Genomic DNA, 27,093 nt, shown 5'->3' with positions numbered 1-27,093 from the left:
TAAACAATGTAACTGAAGCACAAAGAGAAACATGTGCCCAAAGCTAAAGTAATCGTGACTACAAAGAAGATGAAGTTACTTATTCATCAATAACTGTAAATACGCAGTAATGCATGGTAGAAAGGAAACATATAGAAGCTTGCCACAAAAGTATATATAACGTGGCTAGGACGCCCATGATAGGAAAATGGACACCGATTCATATCTGATACATCCAAGCCACGTCAGAGACAGACTAAGGTTGCAAGATCAGGAGACTTGGAAGAATAGTTCCATGTGCAGAACCGACAATGATTCAAGGTTGGCCCAGAATAAAGGATGCAATTTTAAGGAATAAGCACAGAGCACAAAGGGAGTTACATGGATAACCTTTGAATATGGGACATTCCTCATAGATTGATGAATAAGAAAACATCTGCGAAAGCCAACTGTTGGTCAATTAAAAGTGCACAAAGTTCATATGAGATTGAGTGAGTAAGTCTCTAGAGGCCAAGAGCAGCAAGTGCATCCAGCAGAATTTAATCAAATGGCAGAAAATAGAAGGATCAAATGGACAAATTCGTGGTCTGCTAACAAGTGATCTCGGAGAAGAGAACAAGGGATATTCATTAAGCCTCAGACAAAGATAGTGGTGTGCTTACACTCCCTTGAATGTTCCAGGACAGTGAGCAGTCAACAAGGTCAACTACATAAGGAAGACTTTGGCTTATGGCCTACCGATGAGAGGTGATGAACTAATTGGGAAAACAGGGAGTAGTCTGATGGGAATCAAACACCTAAGTTTCGTTTTGCTTACGTGATGCTAAAAGATTCAAAAGTCCAAGGTTGGAATAGTATGCCAACCAATCATTGAGTTTGAAGGACAACCTAACATACAATGTTGCAAAGACCAATCCACTGACAGTTTGTCTATTATAATCAGTACTGTACATATGTAGAGGTAGTTCATGGCATGCCCTACAGATAAGGGTTAGCCAATGATGCACTAATTCTTATATATTCTATAAGTAGATATGATCCCTTAAGCAATCCTTCCCCTCGATAGGTTTTGTATTTTCCCCCTTCGAATAACGTCATAGATGATGCATATTGGGATATAAAGACTTCTGTGTAATCACGCTGCTCTGTGCGTGTACATGCATCAGTTGGATGTTTGTCAGGTCTCTCTGCTTTGAATAAATTAGTGTTTTGCCACATTCTTTGAGTCTAGCGATTCAAGGTGCTATAGTACAAATGCGTCAAGTTCATTAAGATGGGTGAAACAGTATGGGGAAGCAGAGCTAGTGAAGCACCGTTTGAGCACCTTAACATTTCGGGGGCACCCTGTGGATCACTTTCCATAGTTAGTCTACTTGCGATCACCCAATCCCCACACCTAGATTGGGGCACCGCCGTAGGTTCCCTAGTAGGATGCTTTTCCTTTGTAATTGCAATTGCAGATGTCACACTACTGTAATAGGGTCACTATAAGCCCCAATATCCACCCTCAGGCATGTTATGACCGCAAAGACCCCCAATTGAGTAGAATGGGGGCTGAAGACCACCTCTCCAATTCTGTACGGAAGTAAAAATTGGGGCCCACTGCATTGCCTTCATGTCAGCTCCCGTCAGATTGAATTTTACCCACCTCCGTTTGTGTCAATTTCACGTGAGCTCCCTTTGTCCCGCTCGCTGTGAATCACTCTACAAAAAGCGTATGCCCCTTCCATTGGCCCTTCCTTGGCATACGCTATCGAGGCAGCTTCTTCCGTGAGCTGGCTTTCTGTCCCTTTTATTTCCCCTCTTCCCACCATTAGATTTTATAATCCCGCCTCTGCTAGATATAATCGGAATGACAATATTCTTCCCCAGAGTTCATAGGGGCAAAGCCAGCTGCAATTAGATATTGAATGGCTGCCTGTACGGGCGCCAGATTAATCTAATATCACTCAGTTGGAGGGTGTGAGTGGCCAGCTCTAATTTGATGTTTCATATAAAGTCGCGAAAGACCATGGCCCTCATTACGATACTGGCGCTAAACCATGGAGCTATTAGCACCGGTATCGTAACGAGTCCGCCAATTTTCAATGGGGAATTAACACCCCATTCCAAGGTTGGTGGGGCGGTAATTCCCCATTGAACATTGGCCCTTCCCCATTCCCATTTTTGCCCCAAAGGGCTCAATGGGACTGGGGAAGGCGGTAAGTACGGTACCGCAAATTGCGGTACCGTACTTACCTCGAGAGTCCCTTTGCGGGTCCCTACTTTAACGGCTGGTCTAGACCAGCCGTTCAGGTCGGGTCCCGCAAAGGGACCTCGTAGTAAGGCGCTAAGTGTTTAACAGCGCTGCAGCCGCTTACGGCGCCGTTAAACATTTAGCGCCAGGGTCCTAATGAGGGCCCATATTCAGCGGTGAAATGTCCAGAGCCGTTAACCTAACTTTTCAAGCTCTCTCAGGGTATGATGGAGACCTTGCTATAGTGACAGTTATCCGGTAGCATTCACGCCTGTTGCAGAGATGTTAATGCTGCAAAGGTGTTTGGTTAAAAAGGATGACAAAGTTTCCACTTCAATTGGAGCATTTAAATCCGCTCCTTTGCCAATGACATCCTTGTCTTGCTGCATTACTTCCAGCACCCCTCTCCCCCGCCACTCCATGGCTAATAAACTCTGATCAGTAATGAAGTCCAGACCTCCACATTGCCCAGTGTAGCCTTAGCAGCGGGTCTCAGATCAGTACTTGGACCAGAATTTACACTGGCAAACATGTACAAATCTTTCTCTGTATATTAATTAGCTTTGATATTTTCTGAAGCACAACCGTCCCCTTTGCTCTCTGCTGTGTTAGTCAACCTTTCCTTTACTTTCCTTTAATAGGGTCCTTAGCATTAGTACTGGATTTAGCTGCAACCAGCCGTGGTATAATCTCTGTTATTCCACCTCCTGTGACGGTGCCCGTGAGACAATCTGAACATCCCTCGCTACATTTTCCTCTGCGACAGATCGTACTGCGTCCGTCTCGGGCCTCCGATTCTCTGCCGTCTTCACACTAATCGTACAAATAATGCTTTGTTGCCCATCTAGCTGGCTTTCTGAATCCTGAGTCGCCAAATGGATGTCCAAGTGCCTCAACCCTCAAGCCCATAGCTATTTGCCGGCCAAGCCATTACAAAATGGAAAAAGGAAACCTGTCTGAGCATGCTTGTGTTCTTGTGCAGAAGGGTTATGACCAAGCAGTTCAGCCTGGACTGCCACTTTTGGGGTGGGACCAAGCCTAATTTGTATGTGGTCTTCCCCTTTTGTAATGGCTTGGCAGGCAAAGAACGATGGACTGAAGGATAGCCCAAAGCAATGCCAGAGGTCAAGATTAATTCTAAACCTTCCAATCATCACCTCTTTTGTTTTGCTACAATCTTACAGCCAAGCCTTCAGCATGATGCACTTGGACATGCATCATGGAAAAGCTGATTGGAAATTGGGTCCCTCAAAATTCAGATACTGAAGTTCTCTCTAGCAAGACCTAAAAATGATCCTAGCTACATTTTAATGATGAAAGGAATATGTTTTGTTTAAAAACATACGCAACACAAGGGATCATCTTCAATTCAGAAAACTACTCAAAACGTGACTCTTTCTTCCAGAACCAGAATGAAACAAATAGGAAGCATATACGCAGCGGGAAACAAGAATCCCATAGAGGGAACACAGCGTCCCAAACTTAATCTTCCCTAACTGGAGGGTGGAGGAAGGATGCCATGTCCACATACCTCTAGCCCGCAGACGAAACATAGGTAGGCTAGGACATCACACGGGAATGGGCAGGGAGGGACCATGAGGGTGGGGGAAAAGGACACAATATCCACATACCGCTAGTCCACAGAGGAAACATAGGTAGGTAAGGACCCCCACACAGGAATTGGCAGGGAAGGACCAGAATCCACCAACCTAAACATCGACAACCCCGGATGACGGAACACGCGTGCGCTAGACAGGTACGCAAACCGCTAAAGTAAACAGAGGAAAACTGCCATCCCTCATCATACCTGCCAACTAGGCGGACAAACTACAATACCAAACACACAAGATGATCACAGATGGATAGCAAAGAAACGCAAGGACAAAAAGGTAAGAAAGAAAGAAGAAAAAACACAACTCTAAAACCTCAATTTCCCCATACACTTCCCATACAGAAATTCACACAACCATTTCTCTGCACAGCAATCCGCACGTACTTCACCACACTCCAACAACAGATAAACAACACATAACCTGTTTCAACAACACACAGGGACACACACCGACCCGATAACCGCACTCAAGCTCAGTGAACATTGCAAACCGAACTGAAGCTGCCAACAGGACATCACAGCTCTCGTTTTCCTATTCTCAGTACGTCCTACTATGCCCCCTTCCCTCCTTTTTCAGATCCGCCAGAGCGCCTGGGGACTACGCCGGTGGCAGCGGTGCACAGTACAAATACCTTTAACATATTTATATAGTTTTAATTTAATAGTGAAAAAAAGACAATTACTGCAAGATGGGTGAAAGAGCGCTATTTTAAATAATTACATTAATACAAATAGCAACGAGGCAGAAAAACTCAAAAGGGAAAGAAAATTGTAAAGTAGGGAAAAGACGAGTGCAGAACAAAACAATGATTAAAACAAAATAACAATCATAGATAAGAAAGATAATTGGGCAAAATAGGGCTGTACTGAACTGAGCAAAATTGGAAAGCAAAAAATGGGAATAAAGATATATTGGAAAAAGAATCACCATAATGTGATAATTATTGGCCCGAGCTTACTTAGTTAAGCACTTGGGGATTGAGTCACAAGAACTTGCACTGGACAAAATCTGGAGATGCCCTAAACTCCTGCAACGTTATAGCTGTTTCAAAAATCCTAAAACTACAGCAAATACAGAGCTGCCAGGAGTATCTCAGATATCCCATTGAGAGCTCCCAGGAGTATCCAGATATCTCCCTGAGAGCTCACAGAAGTATGTCAGATAGCCCCTTGTGAGCTTGCAGGAGTATCACGGATGTCCTCTTGAGAGCCCCCAGGATTATCGCAGCTATCCCCTAGAGAGCTCTCAGGAGTATCTCAGCTATCCCCTACAGAGCACCCAGGAGTAACTCTGATATCAACTGAGAGCTCCCAGGAGTATCTCAAGATATTCCCTTGAGAGCTTGCAAGTGTATCTCACATATCCCCTTGAGAGATCTCAGGAGTATCTCCGATTTGCCCTTGACTTTTTTTGTGTGAACTGTATATGGGCAGCTCCAGTTTCAGGCTTAGTGAATAAGGGAACAGGCAGTATGAGTGAAGTTTAGATGCACAGGGCATCCGACCCCTGATTGGCTCACATGCTAATCTTTGTGAATCCTGCTTGATCCGGACTTCACAGCACTGCATGCAAAATGTGGCATGTGCATTCCGGGCAGCTTTTTTTCAGTGCACAATCCATCAGCTGGTAGAATGAAAAGTTAGCCATTGCATCTCTATGATACAATATTGAGCAACAATAAAGTTTACAGTCTATTAGAATTTTAAGAGAAATATTTACATTTTAAGTAATTGTCGTAGTACTTTTGCCTTAACATGTAAAACATCACACATAGGAGGGAACCCATCTCTCTACGAAGAATTGGGTTTGTGGAGCAGTATGTACAGAAACGGGACCCTGTAGGGTGCGTCGGGCATAGAAGATTTGCATTGTGCTCAACCGACCCATGCATCCAAAACATTTTTCATCCACACAGACTCTTAAATAATATGTTCAAACTCTTTATTGAAATTTTCTTTAAACTATGGTAAATATGGATTCTTATCCTAATATTTACAAATATAAAAACAGTGACTGGGAGTGAACCATTTTCTGTAATGGGAAACAGACATTGTACCTGCTACCAGAAGGCCCCTCTCGCTGTGTAAAGGTCCTGAGGGAATATCGTTAGCAGACCAGACAGGGTCCATTCATTGTGACAATCGGCCTCATTACAAGTCCGGCGGTAATCCTGCTGGTGCTACTGGTGGGTTGCCACCGGACTTGTAAACTTTTACCAGTGCCTGACTTCCCGGTGCCACTGGGAGATTCCAAGTCCGGCGGCCCGGGAAGTCTGGCGCCGGTAAAATGTAAGTCCCCATTCCCATGGCAGTGGAGACTCGGAAGCGCCGGTACTGTTGCTAATGGTGCCGGCGCTTCTGTGACCGGTCTGCCTACCGTGGCCACTGCGCCCAGGAGGGTCAGACCTGTCTAGCTCAGCGGCTCTGGCAGGCAGACTCCTACTTTCCGGTCCGGAAACAAGGGTTCCAGTAAGCTCACTGGCACCCTTGTTCCCGGACCAGCAAACCTCTAATGAGGCCGAATCAATCCTTGCAATGAGAGCCTAGGTGCTTAAGTGCACTGTGATTGGAACACATAGCTGGGGGTTGGGTTAATTCATTTTGATAAACAATGGGGCTCTTGTGCCACATAACACAGCAGCTAATGTACTGTGTGTCTGGGTTATGTGTAGGTTGTATTTGTATTTATTTATAGAGAAAGGAACATTGTGTTTAGAACAGAATCTGCATCACAAAGGTATGATGGAGAGTGGAGTGGGCCCATGGCGAAGTGGCATTGCAATAGTGGAACAGTGAGGTAACTGATGACACATAGCTAAGGTGGCCGAGAGGGTTAGGTAGACACATTATGATCCCCAGTGTGAACATGGTGGCAACAGTGAAAACGTGTTGCATTTTAAATACCCCCTATTTTTAAAACATCCCATTATTAATTGGGCTAGCCACTGCATGTGGCACAAAAAACGTACGGCAAGTGGTAAATATGCATCATTTGCTTCTTGTGCTTTCTATGTACCGGTATGTATTCTGGCTCCACCAGTCACAATGGCCCACTGTATATGTATAGCTACTCTTCGTTTGTGAATAAACCTTGAGCTCATGGCGGGCATGTTAATAAGTATAGATTGCCATAAAGCTGTAGGCGTCAACTTACTTGCACAGACTGTTTACATGCCCCCTATTAATACATAAAGTATTAAAGCTTGTGGGTTCGAGAATTGTCCCAGTGCGCTATTAACCACTGATGTTGCTTTGATGGTTGTAGGATTCGTCCACCACTCCACAAAGACCACCCAACTGGAGCGTTGAAGGATTTATAGCAAACATTGAATTGGATTCAGGTGAAGCGCGCTCTATTTCTCCAAATTTACTGAGCTACATATTAATGAGCAATTGATTCAGAGTCCTCCAGATAGGTTAATGGATATGTTTAATTCTTGATAAGGTCAGCCAACAAGTGTTTCGACCTTGGTCGTTCTCAAGGTCATCCTCCTACTAGTTTCAATGGTGATTCCATAAAATGTCTGCCGAAGCTGGTACAGATCATTGAGGTTGTGTAGAGGAGGCAACGGGAGTAGTTTGGATGAACCCTATTTCAGGTGCATCTTAAATGTGAACATTTGTGTGCGTCAGCATTGGGTGAATGTCAAGAATAGCTTTGCGGTATTTTCGTATGAGATAACTGTCAATCTAGAATTAAACATATCTATAAACCTATCTGGAGGACTCTGAATCAATTGCTCATTAATATGTACCTCAGTAACTTTAGAGAAATAGAGCACGATTCACCTGAATCCAATTCAATTCCCTATAGATACATTTTGACGGGGTTGGGTGGGAAGGGGCAGAGTTGGTGATATGACACATTTATCTCCAACTCCCCCAAGCGGACATAGGTTGGCCCATCACTTAATGACTGACAGACGTCAGGGCCCAAGCCACAACAGTGCCCAACAGAAAGAGCTATGACATCCTCCATCTGCTTTATCTACCACCTTTGCACATGTCATGGCCATAAAACGTTAGGGTACCTCAATCTTTCTTGTACTATTATTTTATCATAAATAAATAAAGTTTTTGCAAGATATGTAAATACTTGTTTGGAGTGAGACACTTGCCTACCACTAGTTACAACAGTTTGATAATATGTATTTAAAATGGCTAGCAAAGATATGGACCATGTCAGAAAAGTTAGAGCATTCCAGGATTCTATAACGCCCTCATTTTTCATCTTCCGATTGGAGAGCCAGGTGTGTCTCTCTTGTTGGTCCAGAACTTATGCCAAGAAGAATGTACAAGCATGGGCGGACAGCCAATATCAGCGATGTCGAGCCTCAGTTATCCATTGCAGTGTCTTTTATAATCAAAACAAGGGCTGGCTAAACTACAACAAAGAGTTCTTAGTAACAGAGATGGGCTGGAGTTTAGGCAGTGGTAAGACACCACAAAGGTAGACTTTCTGAGCTTCGGTGTAGAGTTCTGTTCAGTGGGGCATTTGTGCAATCTGCAATTCACAGGAATTCTGATGTTAAATAGCGAGGAGGACCCCCAGATTACAGTATGGCAGCCAAGTCTTCTCGGCCCATCTCCAACATCAGGTTAAACAGCTTTCCCACTTTCGCTTCAGAAATCTTGATCTGTGGAGTGGGAGAAAAAGGAGAAAAAATTCTCAGTGATAAACTTGGCCAGGAGCACATTCAGTTTACTTGTGTGTTGGAAACTCCTGAGAGAAGTGGGAGGTTAAAGGTAAGTGGGGAGCCTGAACATACTATTTTCTTATGATGCTTCTTGAAATGCTTTTCTCATGTCGGCTCAGGTCAAAATGTGAGACCGTATTGGTGACCATCGGTGAGCAGGCAATCACACTGTAGTGCACACTGAGGCGATATGATCCAAGGTGGCGGGCCACCCCTCTCGATAATGGCCTGCTTCTCAGGTTAAGGGCCCAAGCCAAACAAGAGTCTCTTAATACGGGCAACAGTGCCATTACCGAGGGGGTCGCCCTCCGCCTCGGGGCATATCGACTTTAGCACCCACAAGTAATTACATGTGGGTGATAAAGGCGATATTACATTTTTTATTCTGAATCAACACTAAAGAGGGACTCCTGTTCCCGACGCAGCATCACAGGACTCAGTGAAGGTAGGTTTTTCCTTAAAACAATTTTTAACATCGCCTTAAGCACCCAAATGTAGTTACTCGTGGGTGCTAAAGGCGGTATGGGGCTCGTTTGAGGTAGCAAGGACGGCACAGGGTGAAGAGCAGACAGCCACGGGGGAGATCGGAACATGGGCTTACACCACAGAATTCAGCCCACGGTCAGAGCTCACTAATTGGCTGACGCCCCCGCCTAGGGTGATAATGAGAATTGGGAAAAAGAAGCACAGAGAGCACCCAGAACACCAAGAAGGGGAATGCACCACCGGGGAAGGGGGGCATTGAGCCCCACTTCTGATCTGCCAGAGCCTCTGAGAATCAGGGATGCCAACCCACTGTTATGTGCTACCTAGAAGAAGGCATGTTGGGGGATTTACCAGAGCCCCTCCTCCTATCTTAGTACCTCTTGTGTAATATCAATGCATGTACAGCCCATCCACAGCTTTATGTGCTTCAGAGAAAGTGAGCCCTTTTCCCCACTGGCCAGAGAGATTTTCGCTTCAATGACTTGTTATGTGCAGCCTTCCCTTTGTAAAGAAAACTGATTGGAAAAAGTAGGTGATGATTCTAACTGTATCGCTCCCCCTGGCAAGCACAGACCCTCTTGTACCGACTCATGATCTTTGACTGACCAAACTACCCTTGTCCCCAAATCGCTTCAGTCGTGCACAGAGTCCACGGGAAGACGCAGCCCTTGCTGCAGAGCTGCACTGCTGACGCTTCGTTTCCACCTGACTCCAAGATGGCAAATAGATCATTTAAACCTTCATCCACCACACCAAGAATAATTATCCCAAATTGTCCACAGGGAAATAATAGAAATAGGGCACAACTGATAAGGCTTATTAGAGGGGAATAAGCAACCTCATTTAGGGAGTAGTGAAAGACCACAAAATAACCAATCAAACCATTTACTTGATAAATCGGTTATTCAAGAGAACTATAAACGTGCTCAGGGCTCTGCAGTAGGTGTCACGGATCATGGCTGTTCATTTACAGTGCAACACGCGGCTTTGAACTACGTTATCTTGACGAGAAGCTAGTTGTATCATGTCACAGTGATTGAAGAATTTCATTTTAAAAGTTTTATAAATTGTAGTAGATCTGTTTTTTACTCTGATATTTAATCTTCTGTGTACATCGACTGATTGGGGGTGCATTTTTAGTCTGCACAACTATTGGGAGTCCTTCTGACTTCAAACACTGGCTTGCCGGTATCAGTCACCTGCGGCAGCGTCATTTCCCCATGCTGCAGGCTTAAAAGACTCACAAAGCCTGTTAAGGCCTACTCGGGGCTGTTTGACAGTTGACGTGGCGTGCTGCTGACTGCCAGTCTATTGTGAGGTTGGACCTATTTTGAATTAGTATTGAGCGCACCTACCTGGTGTGGCATGGAGTGTACAATGTTGCGGTATCCATTAGGGTTACTGCAGGAATTACAGTATAGTAAAGAGGGTACATTAACCCTTAGGGCGCTGAACAAAATTAGACAGCTAGGCATTTCAAACAGCCACCCTGCTCCAGCTGAACAATGCTTGCCATTTTTGCAGGTCCGCTATAAAGAATGCCATTGCTCTTAATGATCTTCTTTTGTCATTGAAATTGGACATTTTATCTATAACTGAATCCTAGTTTAAATCCACCTTTGTTGTGCATTTTTATACGTTATTTCCAGATAATCACCAGATCAAGTGGGCAAATAGATAGCTTTTGAGGGGTGGAGGAGTGGCTATTATTTCGAGGTCCTTCTTGGACCTACGTAATTTTCAAACCTTATCCTGGAATAGGAACTCTGAAGTTCTTACCTGTACTTTGTTTAAATCTCACAATGAATCTTACCATTTAATTCTTTGTTATCGACCCCCTGGCTATGCCAGCCTCTTTCTTCATGATCTTGAAGTATATTTGGGAACAGAAGCACTATACCATCAGAATGTAATTATCTTAGGTGATTTTATTATATGGTGTAACGATCTGGATAATCTGGATTATATCCAGTTTGATACCATGCATTCCCATGAATTTATGCTACTAACTGAAATGGCATCCCATGTAGGTGGCAACTGTCTAGACATTGTTATGTTCAGAGGGAAACAGGTGTGCCATCAGGACAATATACCAGTTACATGGTATGATCACTATGTGGTGAAGTTTATCATTCCATGGGAAAAAAACGCTATTTGATGATAGGAAATCTGGCAATAGCCAATTGTCTTGCAACGAAAAGAAAATGTATGCTATCACATGGGCTCAACTCCTGGATGGACTAATTGTGCCCCTGGCTGACCTGAAATGCCCAGAGGCTTTTCAGAATCTTATGTCCTGTCTTCGGAAAAATTGTGACACCTTTTCCCCCATAATAAGTAATACAAACCCAGGAGAAGGAATAACCAGTGGTATAGGGAATCATTGAAAATTTTAAAGAGAGAGTATCGCCGGAAAGAGAAGTTATGGTTGAAGACTAGGTCATCTGCACATTGTTTAGATGCCAAAACAGCTCTGGGGGACTACAAGAAGTCCATTGCTCTAGACAAAGCCTCGTGTATTCAAAAGCAGACTGACTTGGCGCAAAATAGGCCAAAAGCACTATTTACAACTACAAAAAACATTGTGTCTCCACCATGTACAATCTCACATGTTTCTCCATCTCTGCCCCTAGCAAATGAATTTAATACCCAATTCAGCAAGAGACTATGTCAAATGGGAATAAAACTGATAGGCATGTTCAGATGGGCCCAGAGTTTACTCTCAGCCCAGTAGATCTGGAAACAGTCTCCAGTCTCATGTCTCAATTGAAGCCCACTAATCACAATTATGATGCTATCCCTGCATACTTAGCCAAGAGGCATGTAGCAGCTATTATCGAACTGCTCCAATCTGTCCTAAATGCCTCATTAACCCAGGGGATTTTTCCAACTGAGCAAAAAAAAATAATTCCTTACACCACTCCTGAAGAAAAATACACTGGATTACAAGGCTCGCTCTAATTATCACCTGATTGCAGGCCTATCCTCGCCGTTGAAAATCCTTGAACAAATCGTTACGGTACAACTGCAAGATTTTCTGGAAGATCAGGAGATATTGGATTTGTACCAATCAGGATTCAGGGCCGGATATGGGACTGAAACAGCTCTTTTGTCTGTTTGGGATGACATATTGAAGGTGGCCGATGAGGGTGATATCAGCATGTAAGTCATGCTGGACCTATCGGCTGCCTTCGATACAGTAAACTTTGAGATTTTAACTTTTAGACTTTCTAGAGTAGCTCATGTGTCTGATGAATCATTGAAATGGTTCACATGCTTTTTGACTAAGCAAACTCAAGTTAAATTGGGGCCTTTCAGCTCTGACCCGCTACCAGTGAAATGTGAAGTGCCTCAGGGCTCCTCTCTTTCTCTCCACTGTTATTTAATAATTAATATCTACATACGTCTGCTTTGGACATCTTTTCTGAATTTAATCTGCGCTATTATCCGTATGCAGATGATACACAGATAGATTTATGTCTGATTAAGAGAACCAGAGGAAGCTATAGACAGATTGGTAGCTTGTGCCAGTAAAATAAAAAAATTGGATGCTGACTAATAAACTTCAACTTAACCTAGCTAAACCAGAGATTATAATATTTGGGACTAAGTTGAAATTTAGTAAACTCTCTCAGCATAGGGCGACGCTGTTGAGCAGCCCAAGATGGCTGCTTAGCTTTGGAGCTCCGTGTGGCTCCGGCCAAAATCCACCCACAGCTGTGGTCTTCTTCAGCCCTGCAACCCCACACTTTGCGGAGCTGTTCCTCTATCCCTCCTGCCTGCTCCCTGACAATCCCGGTCCGAATCGGTCCCTGGAGACCAGTTAACGGACTCTTGCGCCAGCTGCCTGTTGGCCTGCAGGGGCCTCTGCGCACGCCCGGCTCTCGCCTCCTCCTCTCTGGCTCCTCTCGCCTGCAGCGGGCAGTGGAACGCTGAGTGTGATGCCCTTGTGTCCTGCCCTCCTCCTGAGGGCTCCTGCTGCACGGCCTGCGACTAACTACTTGAGGCGGGATCCCGCCATCGTCTGCGGCAGCCCCCCCTTGGAGCGTGCCGTTGCGCGGGCAGCCGCCGCAGGTGCCTGCGCTGGAGCGCGCCCCAGCTCCCTCCCTCACTACCAGCGCCGGAGCACTCGCCTTGCTGCTCCTTGGAGCCCGGAACTTCTCACCCCACCCTGGAGTGGGGCACCATACCCTGACTGTCAGCCCCCTAGTGGGCTTGCAGGGACTCTGGACACCTCTCCATTCCCCATCACTGGGGCCCCGGTCTGCACCATAGCCCCCCCTTACGCGGATGGCTCGCAGTTGAAGAACCCTTGGGCTAGTGGTGCGCTTGGCCTACATTCCCCCCCTTCTATTGGAGGCGTCGGGGCTCCGGGGGGGAGCGAGGACTGACAAACTGAACTTACACAGTGCCCCCCAACCTAACAGAGGAGTGAACCCCTAGGCATCAACTGCTACATTTTTGTCAGTTGGATACTCGCCTTTGTGGATTGGCAGCCTCCCCCTCTTGGCCCCCTCTTGGCCCCACGCTCTCTATCTGGCTGCGGTCTCCCTGCCTCCATTGCTACCATAGTCTGTCCACACCACCGCCACAAGTGTAGTGCCCGGTGCCTGCCATTGCCTTGATCCCTTGGCCATCCGCCCTCCCCCATTTGCTGCAACTGTGAGCCCCTGCCTCACCCGGGACTGTACCGGCAATGTCCAACAGATCTAGAGGGGCCTCGAAGGGGGGAGCCATGGACGAATTTACTAAGACTGTCCCGAGGACAGAGGCTGGTCACACATCATCCCTGCAGGAGGAACCTGAGCCTGACCCTCACCCCTGTGCAATGGCCCCCGATTTGACTACACTTATGGAATCTATGGCCGAAAATTTCACCTCCTTCCATGAGAAGTTAGATGACATCAATGCCAATGTGGCCTCCCTAAAAACACGAGTGGACCAAGCGGCTACCAGAATAACTGACACTGAAAGTAGAATATCAACGAATGAAGATGATATTCAGGTGCTGCAGAACACAGTTGCCTCCTTGTCGCGCGACGTGAAGAGTGTGAAAGCAAAGTGCGATGACTTGGAATCTCGCTCTCGCAGAAACAACCTGCGTATTATTGGGGTCCCCAAAAACACCCTGAAAGGGCGCATTGGAGGACGCCGTTGAAACCTTGCTCAGAGACCTGCTCGGCAACCCAGCTCTCTTGCCCTACTTCACAGTCGAACGTGCCCATCGAGCTTTGTCACCACGCCCCAAACCAGGCGACATCCCCAGGCCCATCATCGCCAGGATTCTAAATTACCAGGACAGAGACCTCATTCTCCACCTGGCGCGTGAGAAGGGAGACCTATGCCTCGAGGCCAACACCATCAGGATTTTCCCAGATTTTTCAATAGCGGTATAACAGGAGAGACGTCAATTCCTCTGGGTCAAGAAATTGCTTAGGGAACGATGTGTACGCCATCCTGTTCCCGCACGACTCAAAATTACACACAATGGCAAATTGTACTTTTTTACTGTTCCCGACAAGGCAGTGAAATTCCATGAGGCGCACATTCCTCTTCATGATCCAACTGGTTGCCGCGCCAGCGAGGATTGACCTAGCGTATCGTACCCTAATGCGGCCTAACCCGTCTAGTAATCCTTCACTTTGAATGTGTCAATGGCAATAATGTACTGCAAACTCAGCTAACTCAGCCCCTTCTACAAGCACCCGGCTTCAGGCTTACCCTTTGTACTTTGGACATTGATCTCCATTTCCCTTTCAGGGTGTGGAGCTGGCCATGAGCCCTAGTTACCTCCTCACTACCATCCTGTTTCCAATAGCCTACTGACTTTGGGGCCTGACATAGGATCCGTTTACCGCAGAACCTGTCTTCGACAGCTCTCGCTGTCCTATATGATGTTCAAACGTCCGTCCACATAGCAACAGCACACCTCACTGCAATTGCAATGTTCATGTTTGATTGGGTGTTACTGCTGGTTGGCCCTGGTTGGGCCATGGTAGGGGCATATCCCCGTTGGATGTTGCCCTTTGACCTCTACTTCTCTGGGAGTGCCGATTTAATTGGTGACACCTGCACTTGGGGGTGGGGGGGATATACACTGCAAGTTGGGGGAGGGCAGTGAGGGTGGGGGGAGGTAAGGTTGGGGTTTTGGAAAACGTTATTGTAAAAGGCAGAGCAGACAGACAGACCACACGACATCGGGGCGCCCACTTTGGGGCTTGCTATGCCCTATTTGTAAACTTCGGTGACAGTGGTGGGATGTTCCTTAGACTCTTACAATGCCTGCTACAGTGATGTCCTGGAACATCCGGGGCTTAAGTAATTACACCAAGGCGCGTAAAATCATGACCTACGCCAATAGACATGGATGCAAAATACTACTGTTACAGGAAACACATTCCACGGGCCCCCTGACCAAATGCATGGCACCATCATGGGGTCCCCACAGATATTCCACCTCCTACTCGATCCGAGCCTGAGGGATACTGACGATGATTCATGAATCACTTAAGTATTTACTCCACAAGAGCTATATAGATCTAGAGGGAAGATATATCATATTGTACTGCACAATAGCTACCAGAGAATATTTGTTAGTAAACACCTATGGCCCTAATGTGGACTCCCCCGACTTTGTCGACCAGGTGGTATCTATATCACTGGGCTATGTGGGGGTGCATATTATCTGGGGGACGGGATATGAACTTCATTTTAGACATTACACTGGACAGAACAGGCACAGCTCCCAGACCACTATTCGGCGCAGCCAGAAGACTCCTAGCACACAGTACATACTCGACTTCCAAGATGTATGGCGGGTACTACATCCACAAACACGCGAGTACACTCACTACTCCTCAGTGCACGATAGCTCGTCCAGAATTGACATGTTCCTTCTGTCAAGCGCAATGCTGGGGAGAGTGGTGGAAACACAAATTCTGGCTCGCACCCTGTCGGACCATTCACCGATCTTGATGTCCCTGGAACTGGGAGTACCTCCCCCCACCATCAATACTTGGAGGTTCAAGTCTTCTGCACTACAGGACATAGTGTTCAAGGCGGACATTCTTGCCGACATTCAGTCCTATTTTGAGCTCAATACACCCCAGTCCACGGCCCTGGGAGTACGATGGGACGCTCTCAAAGCTTTTATCAGGGGAATGTCTGTATCCAGGGAGGCAGGAGTCCTTAAGACTATAAGAGCAGCCCTTGGCCGCTCCGAAACCAAACTGCGTGAACTAGAGAGGGCTCACCTGTCGTCAGTTGACCCTGTCACTCTTCTCCAAATTAGCAAAGAACTCCAATTCTTTAATGAGCAAGCCACTAGGGAGGTGCAACACTTTAGCTGCCCACAGGCTGCGTGGAAATATGGGGAGGGTGATAGGCCCGGGAAAACACTGGCCACCCTGGCTGGGGGTGAGTGGGGCCAAACTCAGATCACTTGTGTTAAGGACAGCCAGGGAACAGCTCGGCGGTCCGATCAGCAGATCCTGGAAGTCTTCACGGACTTCTATTCAGAACTATACTCTCAGCCCCCCGAACACAGCGAATCCTTTATGCGAGACCTCCTCGAGCAGATTCCCACAACTTGTATCTCCCCCACAGCCAGAGACCAACTGGCCTCCCCCTTCCAACTAGATGAAATAGTTGAGGCCATATTTAAGTTCCCTAAGGGTAAGGCACCGGGCCCCGACGGGCTGACTGCAGAATATTACCAACTACTTGAAGTATGAATGAGTCACTCTGGCTAGGGTCCCTTCCCCCAAAACTGCGTGAGGCCGTTATAACGGTTTTACTTAAACCCTGTAAGCCCAATGATGAGTGCGGATCATACAGGCTCCTCTCGTTAATAATTTGGACACTAAAATTTTCGCTAAACTGGATTGCCAATCGCTTCCTCCCGGTCATGTCATATATGGTCCATGATGAACAATCAGGCTTCATGCCTGGGAGGTCCACATCCCATAGCATTAGAAGGTTGCTCAATGTTATGTCGCGTATTGACCAGGGGGCGAGTGCAGTCGCAGTCAGACTAGATGCCCAGAAGGCATTCGACATGGTGTCCTGGAAATACATGTGGCTGGTGTTGGAAACCATGGGCATAGGGCCTAACATGATTGCATACATTAAGTTACTGTATACCTCCCCGGTGGCCAGGGTCCGTGTCAACTCCCAGACGTCGGGCTTGATCCCCCTTTTTAGAGGTACCCGGCAGAGCTACCCGTTCTCCCCGATCCTGTTCGCCCTGGCAATAGAGCCAATGGCAGACTATGTAAGGGAGCGACACTCACGTAAAGGTATACGGCTGAAAGACTCCCCTGAAATTATTTCGCTCTATGCTGACGATGTATTGTTTATAAGAGACCCGGCTGTTCACCTTGACCCAATCTTGCGCGATATTACCCGTATAGGCACACATTCTGGGTTCACTATAAACTATACTAAATCCGAAATCTTCCTCCTCACCAGCTCCACGCTACAACCTGCCACTGAGTACCCGCTCCGCTGGCCCCCTGATGGGATCAAATATTTGGGAGTCCAGGTGTCCCTGACCAAAGACACATTATTGGCAGACAACTACCTGGCTGCGGCACAGCAAGCTGAAGCCAAGATGACGCGCTGGCGCACCCTTCCACTTTCACTAGCCGGGAGACTCTCACTGGTGAAGATGATTTTGCTCCCCAAATTACTGTACATATTTAGCAATGTCCCTATCTGGCCCGGAAAGATATACTTCACAAACTTACATAAGCTGTATGCCCAATTCCTATGGCACTCTGGCGCCGTGCGTAAAAAATGGTCAGGCATGACACTCCCCTATGATAGAGGGGGATTCACCGCCCCCGATATGCTACGGTACTGGATCGCAGCACAGGTGCAGTTCGCCACTTATTGGTATCCCGGGCCCCCACCTCGTCCCCATGTCAAGCTGGAAACACTGGCAGCAACGGGCACCAACACAATGGGAGTCATTACGAGGTTGGAGGTAACCATGGCGCTATTAGCACCATGGCTGCCTCCAAAACCTCACCGACTCCGCCCTGGTGAATGGAAGTATTACCGCCCCATTGCAAGGTTGGCGGGGCGGTAATTCCCCATTCACCAGGGCCCTTCCACATTCTCATTTGAGCCCCCATAGGGCTCAATGGGAATGGGGAAGGCGCTAATAATGGTACTGCAAATTGCGGTACCGTTATTAGCTCTAAGGTCCCTTTGCGGGTCCTGTCCTTAATGCCGGGTAGACCCGCAAAGGGAACTCGTAGTAGGGTGGTAAGGGATTACCGGTACCGGTGCCCTTACCGGTACCGGTAATCCCTTACCGCCCGGGTCATAATGAGGCTCAATGTCTTTAATTCAACACCAGCAGTACGAACCTGATTCACCCACCGATCCGGTCCATGCCACGGTGCAAGCCTGGGGCCGGATATTCGAGACCTGCACCGAACAATGGCCATTCTACAAATGGCTTCCCGCCTGGCGATTTCCCGGGCTGGAACCCACATTCGACACAGCACTGGCACGACACTGGGAGGACCTGGGATATCACGCCCTAACTGACTTCTACCCTGAAGGACAGTTTATAATGCCACAAACGTGGAGGCCGGGCCACTCGGGCTCCGCACTGGAAACCTTGCAGTTCTATAGACTCTGCGCCGCCTTCAGAGATGCATGGCCAGACTTCACCAATGAACCCCCGGACTCCCTTGGGATTGCCTACATCGCCAACTCGGGTGGCGCTCGTGGGGAGGTTTCTTCAATGTACAAGCACTTACTGACCACTGCCCCCCCGGCCCTCCAAGGCCCGAGATGACTGGGCGGCTGAGCTGGAGTTGGAGCTCACCGACCACCTATGGGAGAAGATGTGTTCTCATACCAATAGGGTTTCCTTAAACTCCGCTATCGAACCATACAGTACAAGTTATTAAACAGGCTGTTCTACACCCCACGCTGGATCTCCAGCTTTGCACGTGCTGACCCACGACCTTGTCCTCGCTGCGGCGCGGAGGGAGCTGACCATTTGCACATGTTCTGGAACTGCCCGGGCCTGACTGCATTCTGGGGCAGGGTATTGGAAACGCTATCTGAAATCACTGGCTCTGTGGTTGACACTGACCCGTTGGGAGTTCTGTTTGGGATATGGCAGACTGAGGGGGCTAAGAGCATGGCTAAGTTCCTGAATATTGGCTGCATAGTGGCTAAAAAATGTGTTTTACAGAACTGGAAGAGTCCCCCCCCCCTTCATTCCAGAAATGGTTAAATCTGCTCACGTGGTCCCGAAACTGTGAAGAAGAGTTGATCCCAGCTCGCTTCCGCCCCAAAAACATATGGTCTGCCTTCAACAGTTAGTTGAATGGCTTAGATGATACTTCCACAGTAGACGATTCCCCCCAGCTCAGGAACCTGTTGCCCCGCGATATGTCATCCCCCCATGCTGTCGTTCTATTGTTTCTGTATACCCCTGTATTCACTCATGCATGTACCTAATGCCTTGACTGCTCTGATGTATGTATATGCTTTATGCCTCTGCCAACTAAAAATAAAAGTTTTTTTAAAAAAAACTCTCTCAGCATATGTCCTGACCTGCACTTTTCGGGGTTCCAGCAACTTTTGCATCCAAGGTAAAGTACCTTGGGTGCATTTGGCAGGCGAATCTGGGTAGTAATCTACAGGTAAATGAAAATGTTAAATCTGTGTATTATCATCTCAAGATTTTTGAAACCCTTGCTGCCTCTTGTCTCAGAGAAAGAGCGCCCGTTGATTGTTAGCACATTAGTACATTCTAGACTAGACTATTGTAATGCCCTTCTAATAAGAGTCCCAAAAGGCCAAATTCAGCATCTGGAGGTCACTCAAAATGCAGCTGTTAGGCTGCTCTACTCGTTACCCAGAAGTACACATATTTCTCAGTTTCGTAGAAATCTTCACTGGTTACCGGTGCAGCCGAGAGTTCTGTTTAAGGTCCTCTGTCTGATCTGTAAGTGTCTACAAGGAACTGCCCCTACATACCTTTCATCAAATATCACTGCTTACCATCCAGACCGTTGCTTACGGTCTTCAGGGCAACATTTGTTGGTGGTTCCATCGTCCAGGTCTGTGTCCTGGTGTGATGGATGCTTTTCATGTGCAAGACCTCGTGCCTGGAATTCCCTGCTGCGTGAACTTTTGGAAAATTGAAATACTAAGTGAGTTTAGAAAAAGGTTGAAGACTTCTTTTTGAATACCGAAGACTTTTCTTTTTGGATAACTGCCTATGAGAGATCTCACTCGTTATTTCTGTATTATTATATCACCTTCGCCAGGATGCAATTTTTTTGCTGGGTTCCTTCTTGGTTATGCGCGCTATTAAATACGAAAATCAAATGGCACAGACCAAAGGCAGCAGACAGAGGAGTGCAAGTTGTGGAGTAAGAGCAAGTGGAGACACTGACGCTGGGAGGTTTTTTGGGGGGACACCCATAACAGAACTATACACCACTTATGACTGTCTGCAAAAGAGTTTGAGCCAGGTATCGAAACAAGCCTACAAGGCAGTTAACTGTCATGGTAGAGAGGGTCAACCTCACCGGACAGTGGTAATGTCTGGCTATTCTAAGTATGTGGAGTGAAACCAGTTCCCAGGAGGGTGGCCCATGGAAGAAGGGTGAGAAAATAACAGCCTGACCAAAACCTTTACGTGCTTATTCAAATAGTGATGAGCTTTTAACTTCAACAGAAATGTGGTCTGTATTAATGAGTGGAAATTATATTAATCTTGTTTATCATGTTATGGGTCTATATAAAGAGATCATGGAAATGTTTAAATTAGTAGAAACATGAACTTTGCTTGATACTGCTTGACCACTCCTGTTGGATGGATGTATTATGTCTGTTTTTTATTTAATGTATTATGTATTTGTATGTTGTGTACAAAGCCCAAAGAGGCTGTATGTATCAATAAAAAAAATAATAAAAAATAAAGCAAGGGGGAATACATACTTGCTTGAAGGAATGTGTTAGAGTGTCTTGACTGTGGCCAGGACAATGACCATGACAAGGTTAGTATCCTGGCCTTGTCAATAGGGGGTAGGAACCCCCCTAAGCCTAGAGTGTGAGGCCTACTCTATAGGGGGTCAGTGGCAGTTCGGAGGGCCCCCTTTCCTGTCCACTTCCCAAGTGCCTTTTTACATATGTGCAGTAGCATTTTGCATCACGCCATGCCTTTGAACCCTATTGCTGGCCCAGATTTTTCTTTCAATTTCAGAGGAACAACAGATACTGGAGAAGAAGAGGAAGACTGAAAACCATCAGTGCTCCAGGCAAATCCATCCAAAACGACCGCTGGACAGCAAGAGATAGTGTGAAAAACCACAGATGTCTAGCTTACTGGTCAGGAACTATACACGAGTGGTGTAAAGACAGCACTGGCTGAAGGCAAGCAACCTAAGGAGGAGCTGGCTCTAAAAGAGTTGTTGCCGATGCCATGCAACACACACCAGCGGATCTACATAAAAATAACACATTTCTGAAAAGCTTGAGATTCAAAATTCAAAGCAGACTTGCTTGCATTTTGAACTACTAGTTTTCGAATTCTGTTGTTTTGTCCCCCGCTTTGCATTTAATGTATTTGGGGTACACACCTGGAAGCCCATATTGCCGAACTAGGTGAGTGGGGGACACCCCACAACCCCAGCTCACCTAGTTCGGTATTTTGGGCTTTGTCATTTTCTGTCATGTCGAATTATATTTATGTTATTTTTGTGCAATACCACGCCAGCCTCGGCCCAGCTGATGATGATACTGGTGTGGGTCCCTTAGATCATTAGGAACATAAATGAAAACACCACCGGGGCGGAGGGCGTTCGAGAGACCGGGCAAGATGGTTGCAGCGTGATCGAGCTCCGTTTGATCACCCTGCGACCATCTGATGGCACCGGGTCCACTGGGCCAATTGCCGATCACCAAGGAGAGGGACGCAATCACCTCCAACTCTGTGGAGGTTGATGCGCTGACTCACTGAGCACTGCTCGGCAACTGCACACAGCACCGGGGACGGCACTGATGCTCCGAGGCGGCACGCGGGACCTCCTCACACCAGCTCCTTTGGGTCGCTGTATCCGCGATGTGCCTCCAGTGACATCTACCTGGGAAGCTCTAGCTCTGTATGTGCTATATGAGTGGAGCGGGCTGCTAAAAGCTTATCAGTGTGACAGTGGTTCTGCATGGCGGCTTGGCCGAGGCCTTCTGACCATCTAATGAGCAATATGGCACCAGCAGCGGCACACAATCTGTGCAGCCCAAGATTTCGGACATTTTGTGCAGCGAGGCTCTTGGCTCCACCTTCTCCACAGGAGCCCATATTGGACGTAGTGTGGCTTCTGATGGACTGCCGCCATTGATTTGCCTAGCAGTGCACCTTTTAGCCTCTACGCTTGGCCGAGAACTTGTTTGAAATTTTGAATTGTATAGCCTCATCATGCGAGATCCACGGGCTGTTGGCTGGACGCTGTTGTCGCAAAACAGGTGTGCCTATATTTACAGGCACCACTCATGCCGGCGCATTTTGTGTGGGCTACGACCCAGGTGCACATCGATCCTGCAACTAATTGTACCTCTATCCTGACAGCTGAGGTATCTATCCAGCATAGATCATTGCACTGCTCTGCCAAGATAGATGTTGCCACGCAACTGCAGCTGATATTGGCTGAAATGAAGACCATCAGTCAGCTCACACAGGAAACCAACGGCACAGCCCAGCACCTCATTAAAGAACTGAAGGACATTAACAAATGTCTTAACGCACAATCAGACTGCACCACAGATAATGAAAGGCACATAAGTGCCTTGTAGGATAATCAGGACACAGTATCAACGGACGTCGATGCCTTGATCAGTGAAGTGCAAAGACTCAGGGTCAAAGTCAAGGCTCAAAAAACGATATCGCAGCAGAATCCCATATGGCTAGTAGGGGTGCCAGAAAATGTGGAAGGTAGGACATGGATGGTTGTATATATTACCTTTTCCATGATAAGCTTAATTTGGCGGAACCCAGATCATGTGTCATAGAGCGTACACACAGAGTGCTGATGCCGAAACCTGCCAAAACCTTCCTCACATTATTATGACACGCAAGCTTAATTTTCTGCATAAATTTGCGATCTTGAAGGCATACTGTATGGCAGGCACTTTGCATATTGAGGGCTCGACAGTGAGGCTCTTTAATGATTTTTGTCACACAGCGCGGGAGAAATTTTAACCCCCTTTTCGAGGCCTTGAAGGACTTATTTTTTGCGGTCCAGCTGGACAGCCAGTGGCACACTTTTGATACTCCAGATGAAGCCTGGAAGTTTTTGAAATCACGTGATCTGGTTGCTACTGATCATATCCCGGATTAAGCTACCGGCGTGGGAACAGGCCCGTCGGAGGTGCGGCCACAGTCTGATCCTACTGCGCATCAGGGGTGGGAAAAAGCAGAAGGCCAACCTAAAGGATTCGACCAGAAACTGGAAAAATGCCCCAAAAGGTGATGGCTGCTGGCCTATGCTCTCTAGTGATTGCATTGTCCTATCCTCGCTCTTTGCATCTTCAACTATGGTGACGATCTGTATAGTTGACAAGTGTGCTATAGGGTGGCAGGATTGCCCTTCCTATGTCAACATTCGGACAGGGCTACTTGGTTGGGGATTTTACACCTAGAGATAGGTACACGCCCCTTGTCTTTTGCTCAACCCTTCTGACATTTATGCACCCATGTGAGACGGCAGACTGCATTTTTCTTTTTTAACACTGGTCACCAGCGGCTTGAGGGCCTCCCCTGTGCGCCAATACACTCTTCTATGACACATGTGGTAGTGTTTTGTTACCTGTTGTGTTTCCAATTCCCTGGAATGTGGTGGGATCTAGGAGGGTTTTTTTGGCTCCCCTTTTTCATCTCCCGTGTGGGTTCTTTCAACATTGTATTGGAGTCATGTTCTGGGAACCCTAATGTTTCTGATTCAATTGTTATACATGTTTTTTATTTTGGGGATGTTTCTGTGGTGCACATACATTTTTATTTTCCATGCTCACCTGCGTCAGCGCCTCCTGCAAATGGGGGCATGTATGCTATATCTTCAGGCGGTCACTACTTAGTGGGCATGCAATCTAACAGGTGTGACGGCTTCGCTTACAGTTACTTCAATTAACATCCAGGTTTAGGACATCCCATCAAGCGACATCAACCGTTGAACCTTGTGAGGGACCTACAGGATGGAATTCTCTTTTTTACAAGAGACACTTTTAGAACAGACCGAATCTGACAAACTCTGTAGAATATGGGTGGGCGCTGCAGTCCACTTCCTGTATCATGCGAGATGAAGGGTCGAGTCCCCTTGACAATATTAGACACTAAAACGGACAAAGAAGGATGTTACGCCCTATTGTATGGCATGATATACAATGAAAGAATTACCCTTCTAAACATGTATCACCCTACCAGAGAGACTCCCCATTTTTTTTACCCATACTCTAGCCACTTGTGCGTCTTACATGGGAATACTCACCTTCATAGGGGGAGACGTGAATGTGGCACTTTCGCCCGACCTAGACAGATTGCATTGGCACAGGGTGGGCCCCTGCCAGAAAAAGGCCTGACTCTCAACACACAGGTGGATGACCTCCACTTGACGGATGCATGGAGGCACATACACAAAGACAAAAGAGATTAAACATTTTATCGTATTGGGTCACCTCTTATCCTCCATGTTGACAGCCAACATCACTGTGTTCCATAAAGAGGGTCAGGATCCTACTCTTTGCAGCTCGTATCGGTCTATATCATTGATCAATTCAGATGCAAAAATATTGGCAGAATGTCTAGCACAGGACTGGAGAATCCCCTCCACAGGCTGGTTCATCAAGACCAGACAGGATTCATTTTGCATAAACACTCTGCTGACAATCTCTGATGCTTACTGCACATTTTAGATGGACCATTGAGCTGCGAAAATGGAGTTGTAAGCTTGGATGCTGAAAAAGGTTTAGATAAAACCAGGTGGGACTACATGTTCGCTGTTCTTCATAAGTTTGGTTTAAAAGGGAGGTTTGTGCAGATGGTGCAATTGCTATATGTGATGACAGTAGGAGTCAAGGGGCTTCCACTATCTGTCTTTGCCCTAACATATATATCACAAAGTGGACAGTAGTTATTTTATTAAAAAACTATTTATTCCTGGGTCTAAATCCCTAATGATAACTTTCTTGCCCTGTGTGTGAATATCTCATGCCCCCATAGTGTAGTACACCCGTGCCTAGTTGGCGATGATGTGCTGCCTACAAGGGGTGTAGAGATCCTTGCCCTCAACTCTCTCACTACTTTCCTCAATGTAGGTGATACGTGCACACTTCGTGGGGGTCAGTGTTTTTGTTTTTTATTGTTACCGCCTCCAGTCTGTGTGTCTTATAATTAAGGACTGCATTTTGGCCTGGTGGTCAAAACAACAGCAACTTTAAAAGCAATTTTCTATCAATCATAATAATAAAACCCGCCGATAAAGGGGGTGCAACTGTTGTCATGAATAAACATGACTATGACAAGATGGTGAACACTTTAGCTGAAGGCGGGAACACATACCGGAAATTGGGGAGTGATCCAACAGAAAGTTTAAGGAACTTAATTAACCCCATTATCGAGGAAGCAGCGGCAGAAGGCCACATCAGCACCAAAGAAGCAGACTTTTTAAGTCCCAAACATCCAAAATGCCCAGCGTTCTACGCACTCCCGAAAATCCATAAAGGGATCTCACCACCACCAGGGAGACCGTTAGTGTCCGGTATCGGCTCTATATTGGAACCCTTGTCACAATTCGCTGATTTTTTTCTGAAAGATGAAGTTCGCAAAATGAGATCCTACATGAAAGATACCACAGCTGTTCTCACATACCTCGAGAATCTCAATCTGGTAAACCCGGATCTCTACATCGTCACCATGGATATAGAATCATTATACTCTAGGATTCCTCAACAAGAGACCTTAAGAGTGGTTGAACAAGTCCTATTAGAGAAAACAGGCAACCTAGACATGCCAATTAGTCTCATTCTACAATTAGCAGAAATTGCACTCACCAGGAATTTCTTCTTAAAGGAGTATAAGTATTATGAACAAACAGCCGGGACAGCCATGGGAGCGACCTTTGCCCCCACTTTGGCTAATCTGTACGTCGCTGCTTTTGAAGAAAAACACATATATTCCAAAAATAACCCTTTTTCAAAGCACATCCTTAGTTGGCGTCGTTACTTTGACGACATTCTTATGTTCTTTGAAGGAGATCAGAACACTCTGACCAATTTCATCACTAGGGTAAATGGACTAGATCCTTTTCCTAGGTTTACACACGAGGCGAGCAAAACTGAAGCCATGTTCCTCGACTTAAGAATTAAAAGAACAGGACCCACTTTTCAAACCACAGTGTTCCGAAAAGCTACAGACAGGAACTCCCTTCTAGAGTATTCCAGTTTTCATCAAAGGACCCTCAAAGAAAACCTGCCATTCGGCCAATTGCTCCGCTTCAGGAGGAATTGCACCACTCAAAGGGAATATGACGTACAGGCAAGAACACTTTCATCTAACCTGAGAGAAAGGAATTATCCCAATAAAATCATAAGACAGGCGTGCAAAAGGGCAAGGAATATACCCAGAGAAGTCACCCTTACACAACAAAGAAAAAAAGAAAGGGGACCTGATGCCATTACAGCAGTCTTTAGCCACTCACCTGTGGTCAACCTTCTCAAAAAAGAAATGCAAAAATCCTGGTATCTACTAAATGTAGATGACAACAATTTACCAGTGCCATTTTTCACCATTAAAAGAAGGAAAAACCTCAGGGACAGCCTAATACACACATATCAAGAAATAAAACCTCTAGAGACCAATACTCTCTGGAACACACCAAGAAGGTTGGGACATGCCCCCTGTGGAAACTGCTCAGTGCGTCGACTAACTAAACGCACCACCACAGTAGACATCGGGTGGAGATACCCGTGGGAACAGAGGACTTTCACAAATTGTAACACCACTAATGTGGTGTACCAAATTCTCTGTCCATGCAATATGAGATATATCGGTATGA

General features: G+C 46.5%; 1 protein-coding gene across 3 annotated transcripts in view; it reads right to left on the bottom strand.

Annotated features, from left to right (window-relative positions):
• Nucleotides 1–5,752: 5,752 nt before the first annotated feature.
• The window catches only part of LOC138569514 (uncharacterized), a 653,579-nt gene continuing 632,238 nt past the window's right edge, over nucleotides 5,753–27,093 (bottom strand). For all 3 annotated transcript variants that reach the window (XM_069647555.1, XM_069647556.1, XM_069647557.1), the window contains one exon: nucleotides 5,753–8,464. In XM_069647555.1, coding sequence (XP_069503656.1) covers nucleotides 8,381–8,464 — 84 coding nt within the window. In that variant the 3' untranslated portion in view covers nucleotides 5,753–8,380. The remainder of the gene's footprint in view (nucleotides 8,465–27,093) is intronic.

This window comes from Ambystoma mexicanum, chromosome 2q (genome assembly GCF_040938575.1).
Source record: "Ambystoma mexicanum isolate Mex_15411 chromosome 2q, UKY_AmexF1_1, whole genome shotgun sequence".
NCBI classification, from domain to species: Eukaryota; Metazoa; Chordata; class Amphibia; order Caudata; family Ambystomatidae; genus Ambystoma; species Ambystoma mexicanum.
The sequence above is the reverse complement of the archived record's forward strand: the minus strand, read 5'-3'. Positions and strand labels throughout refer to the sequence as shown.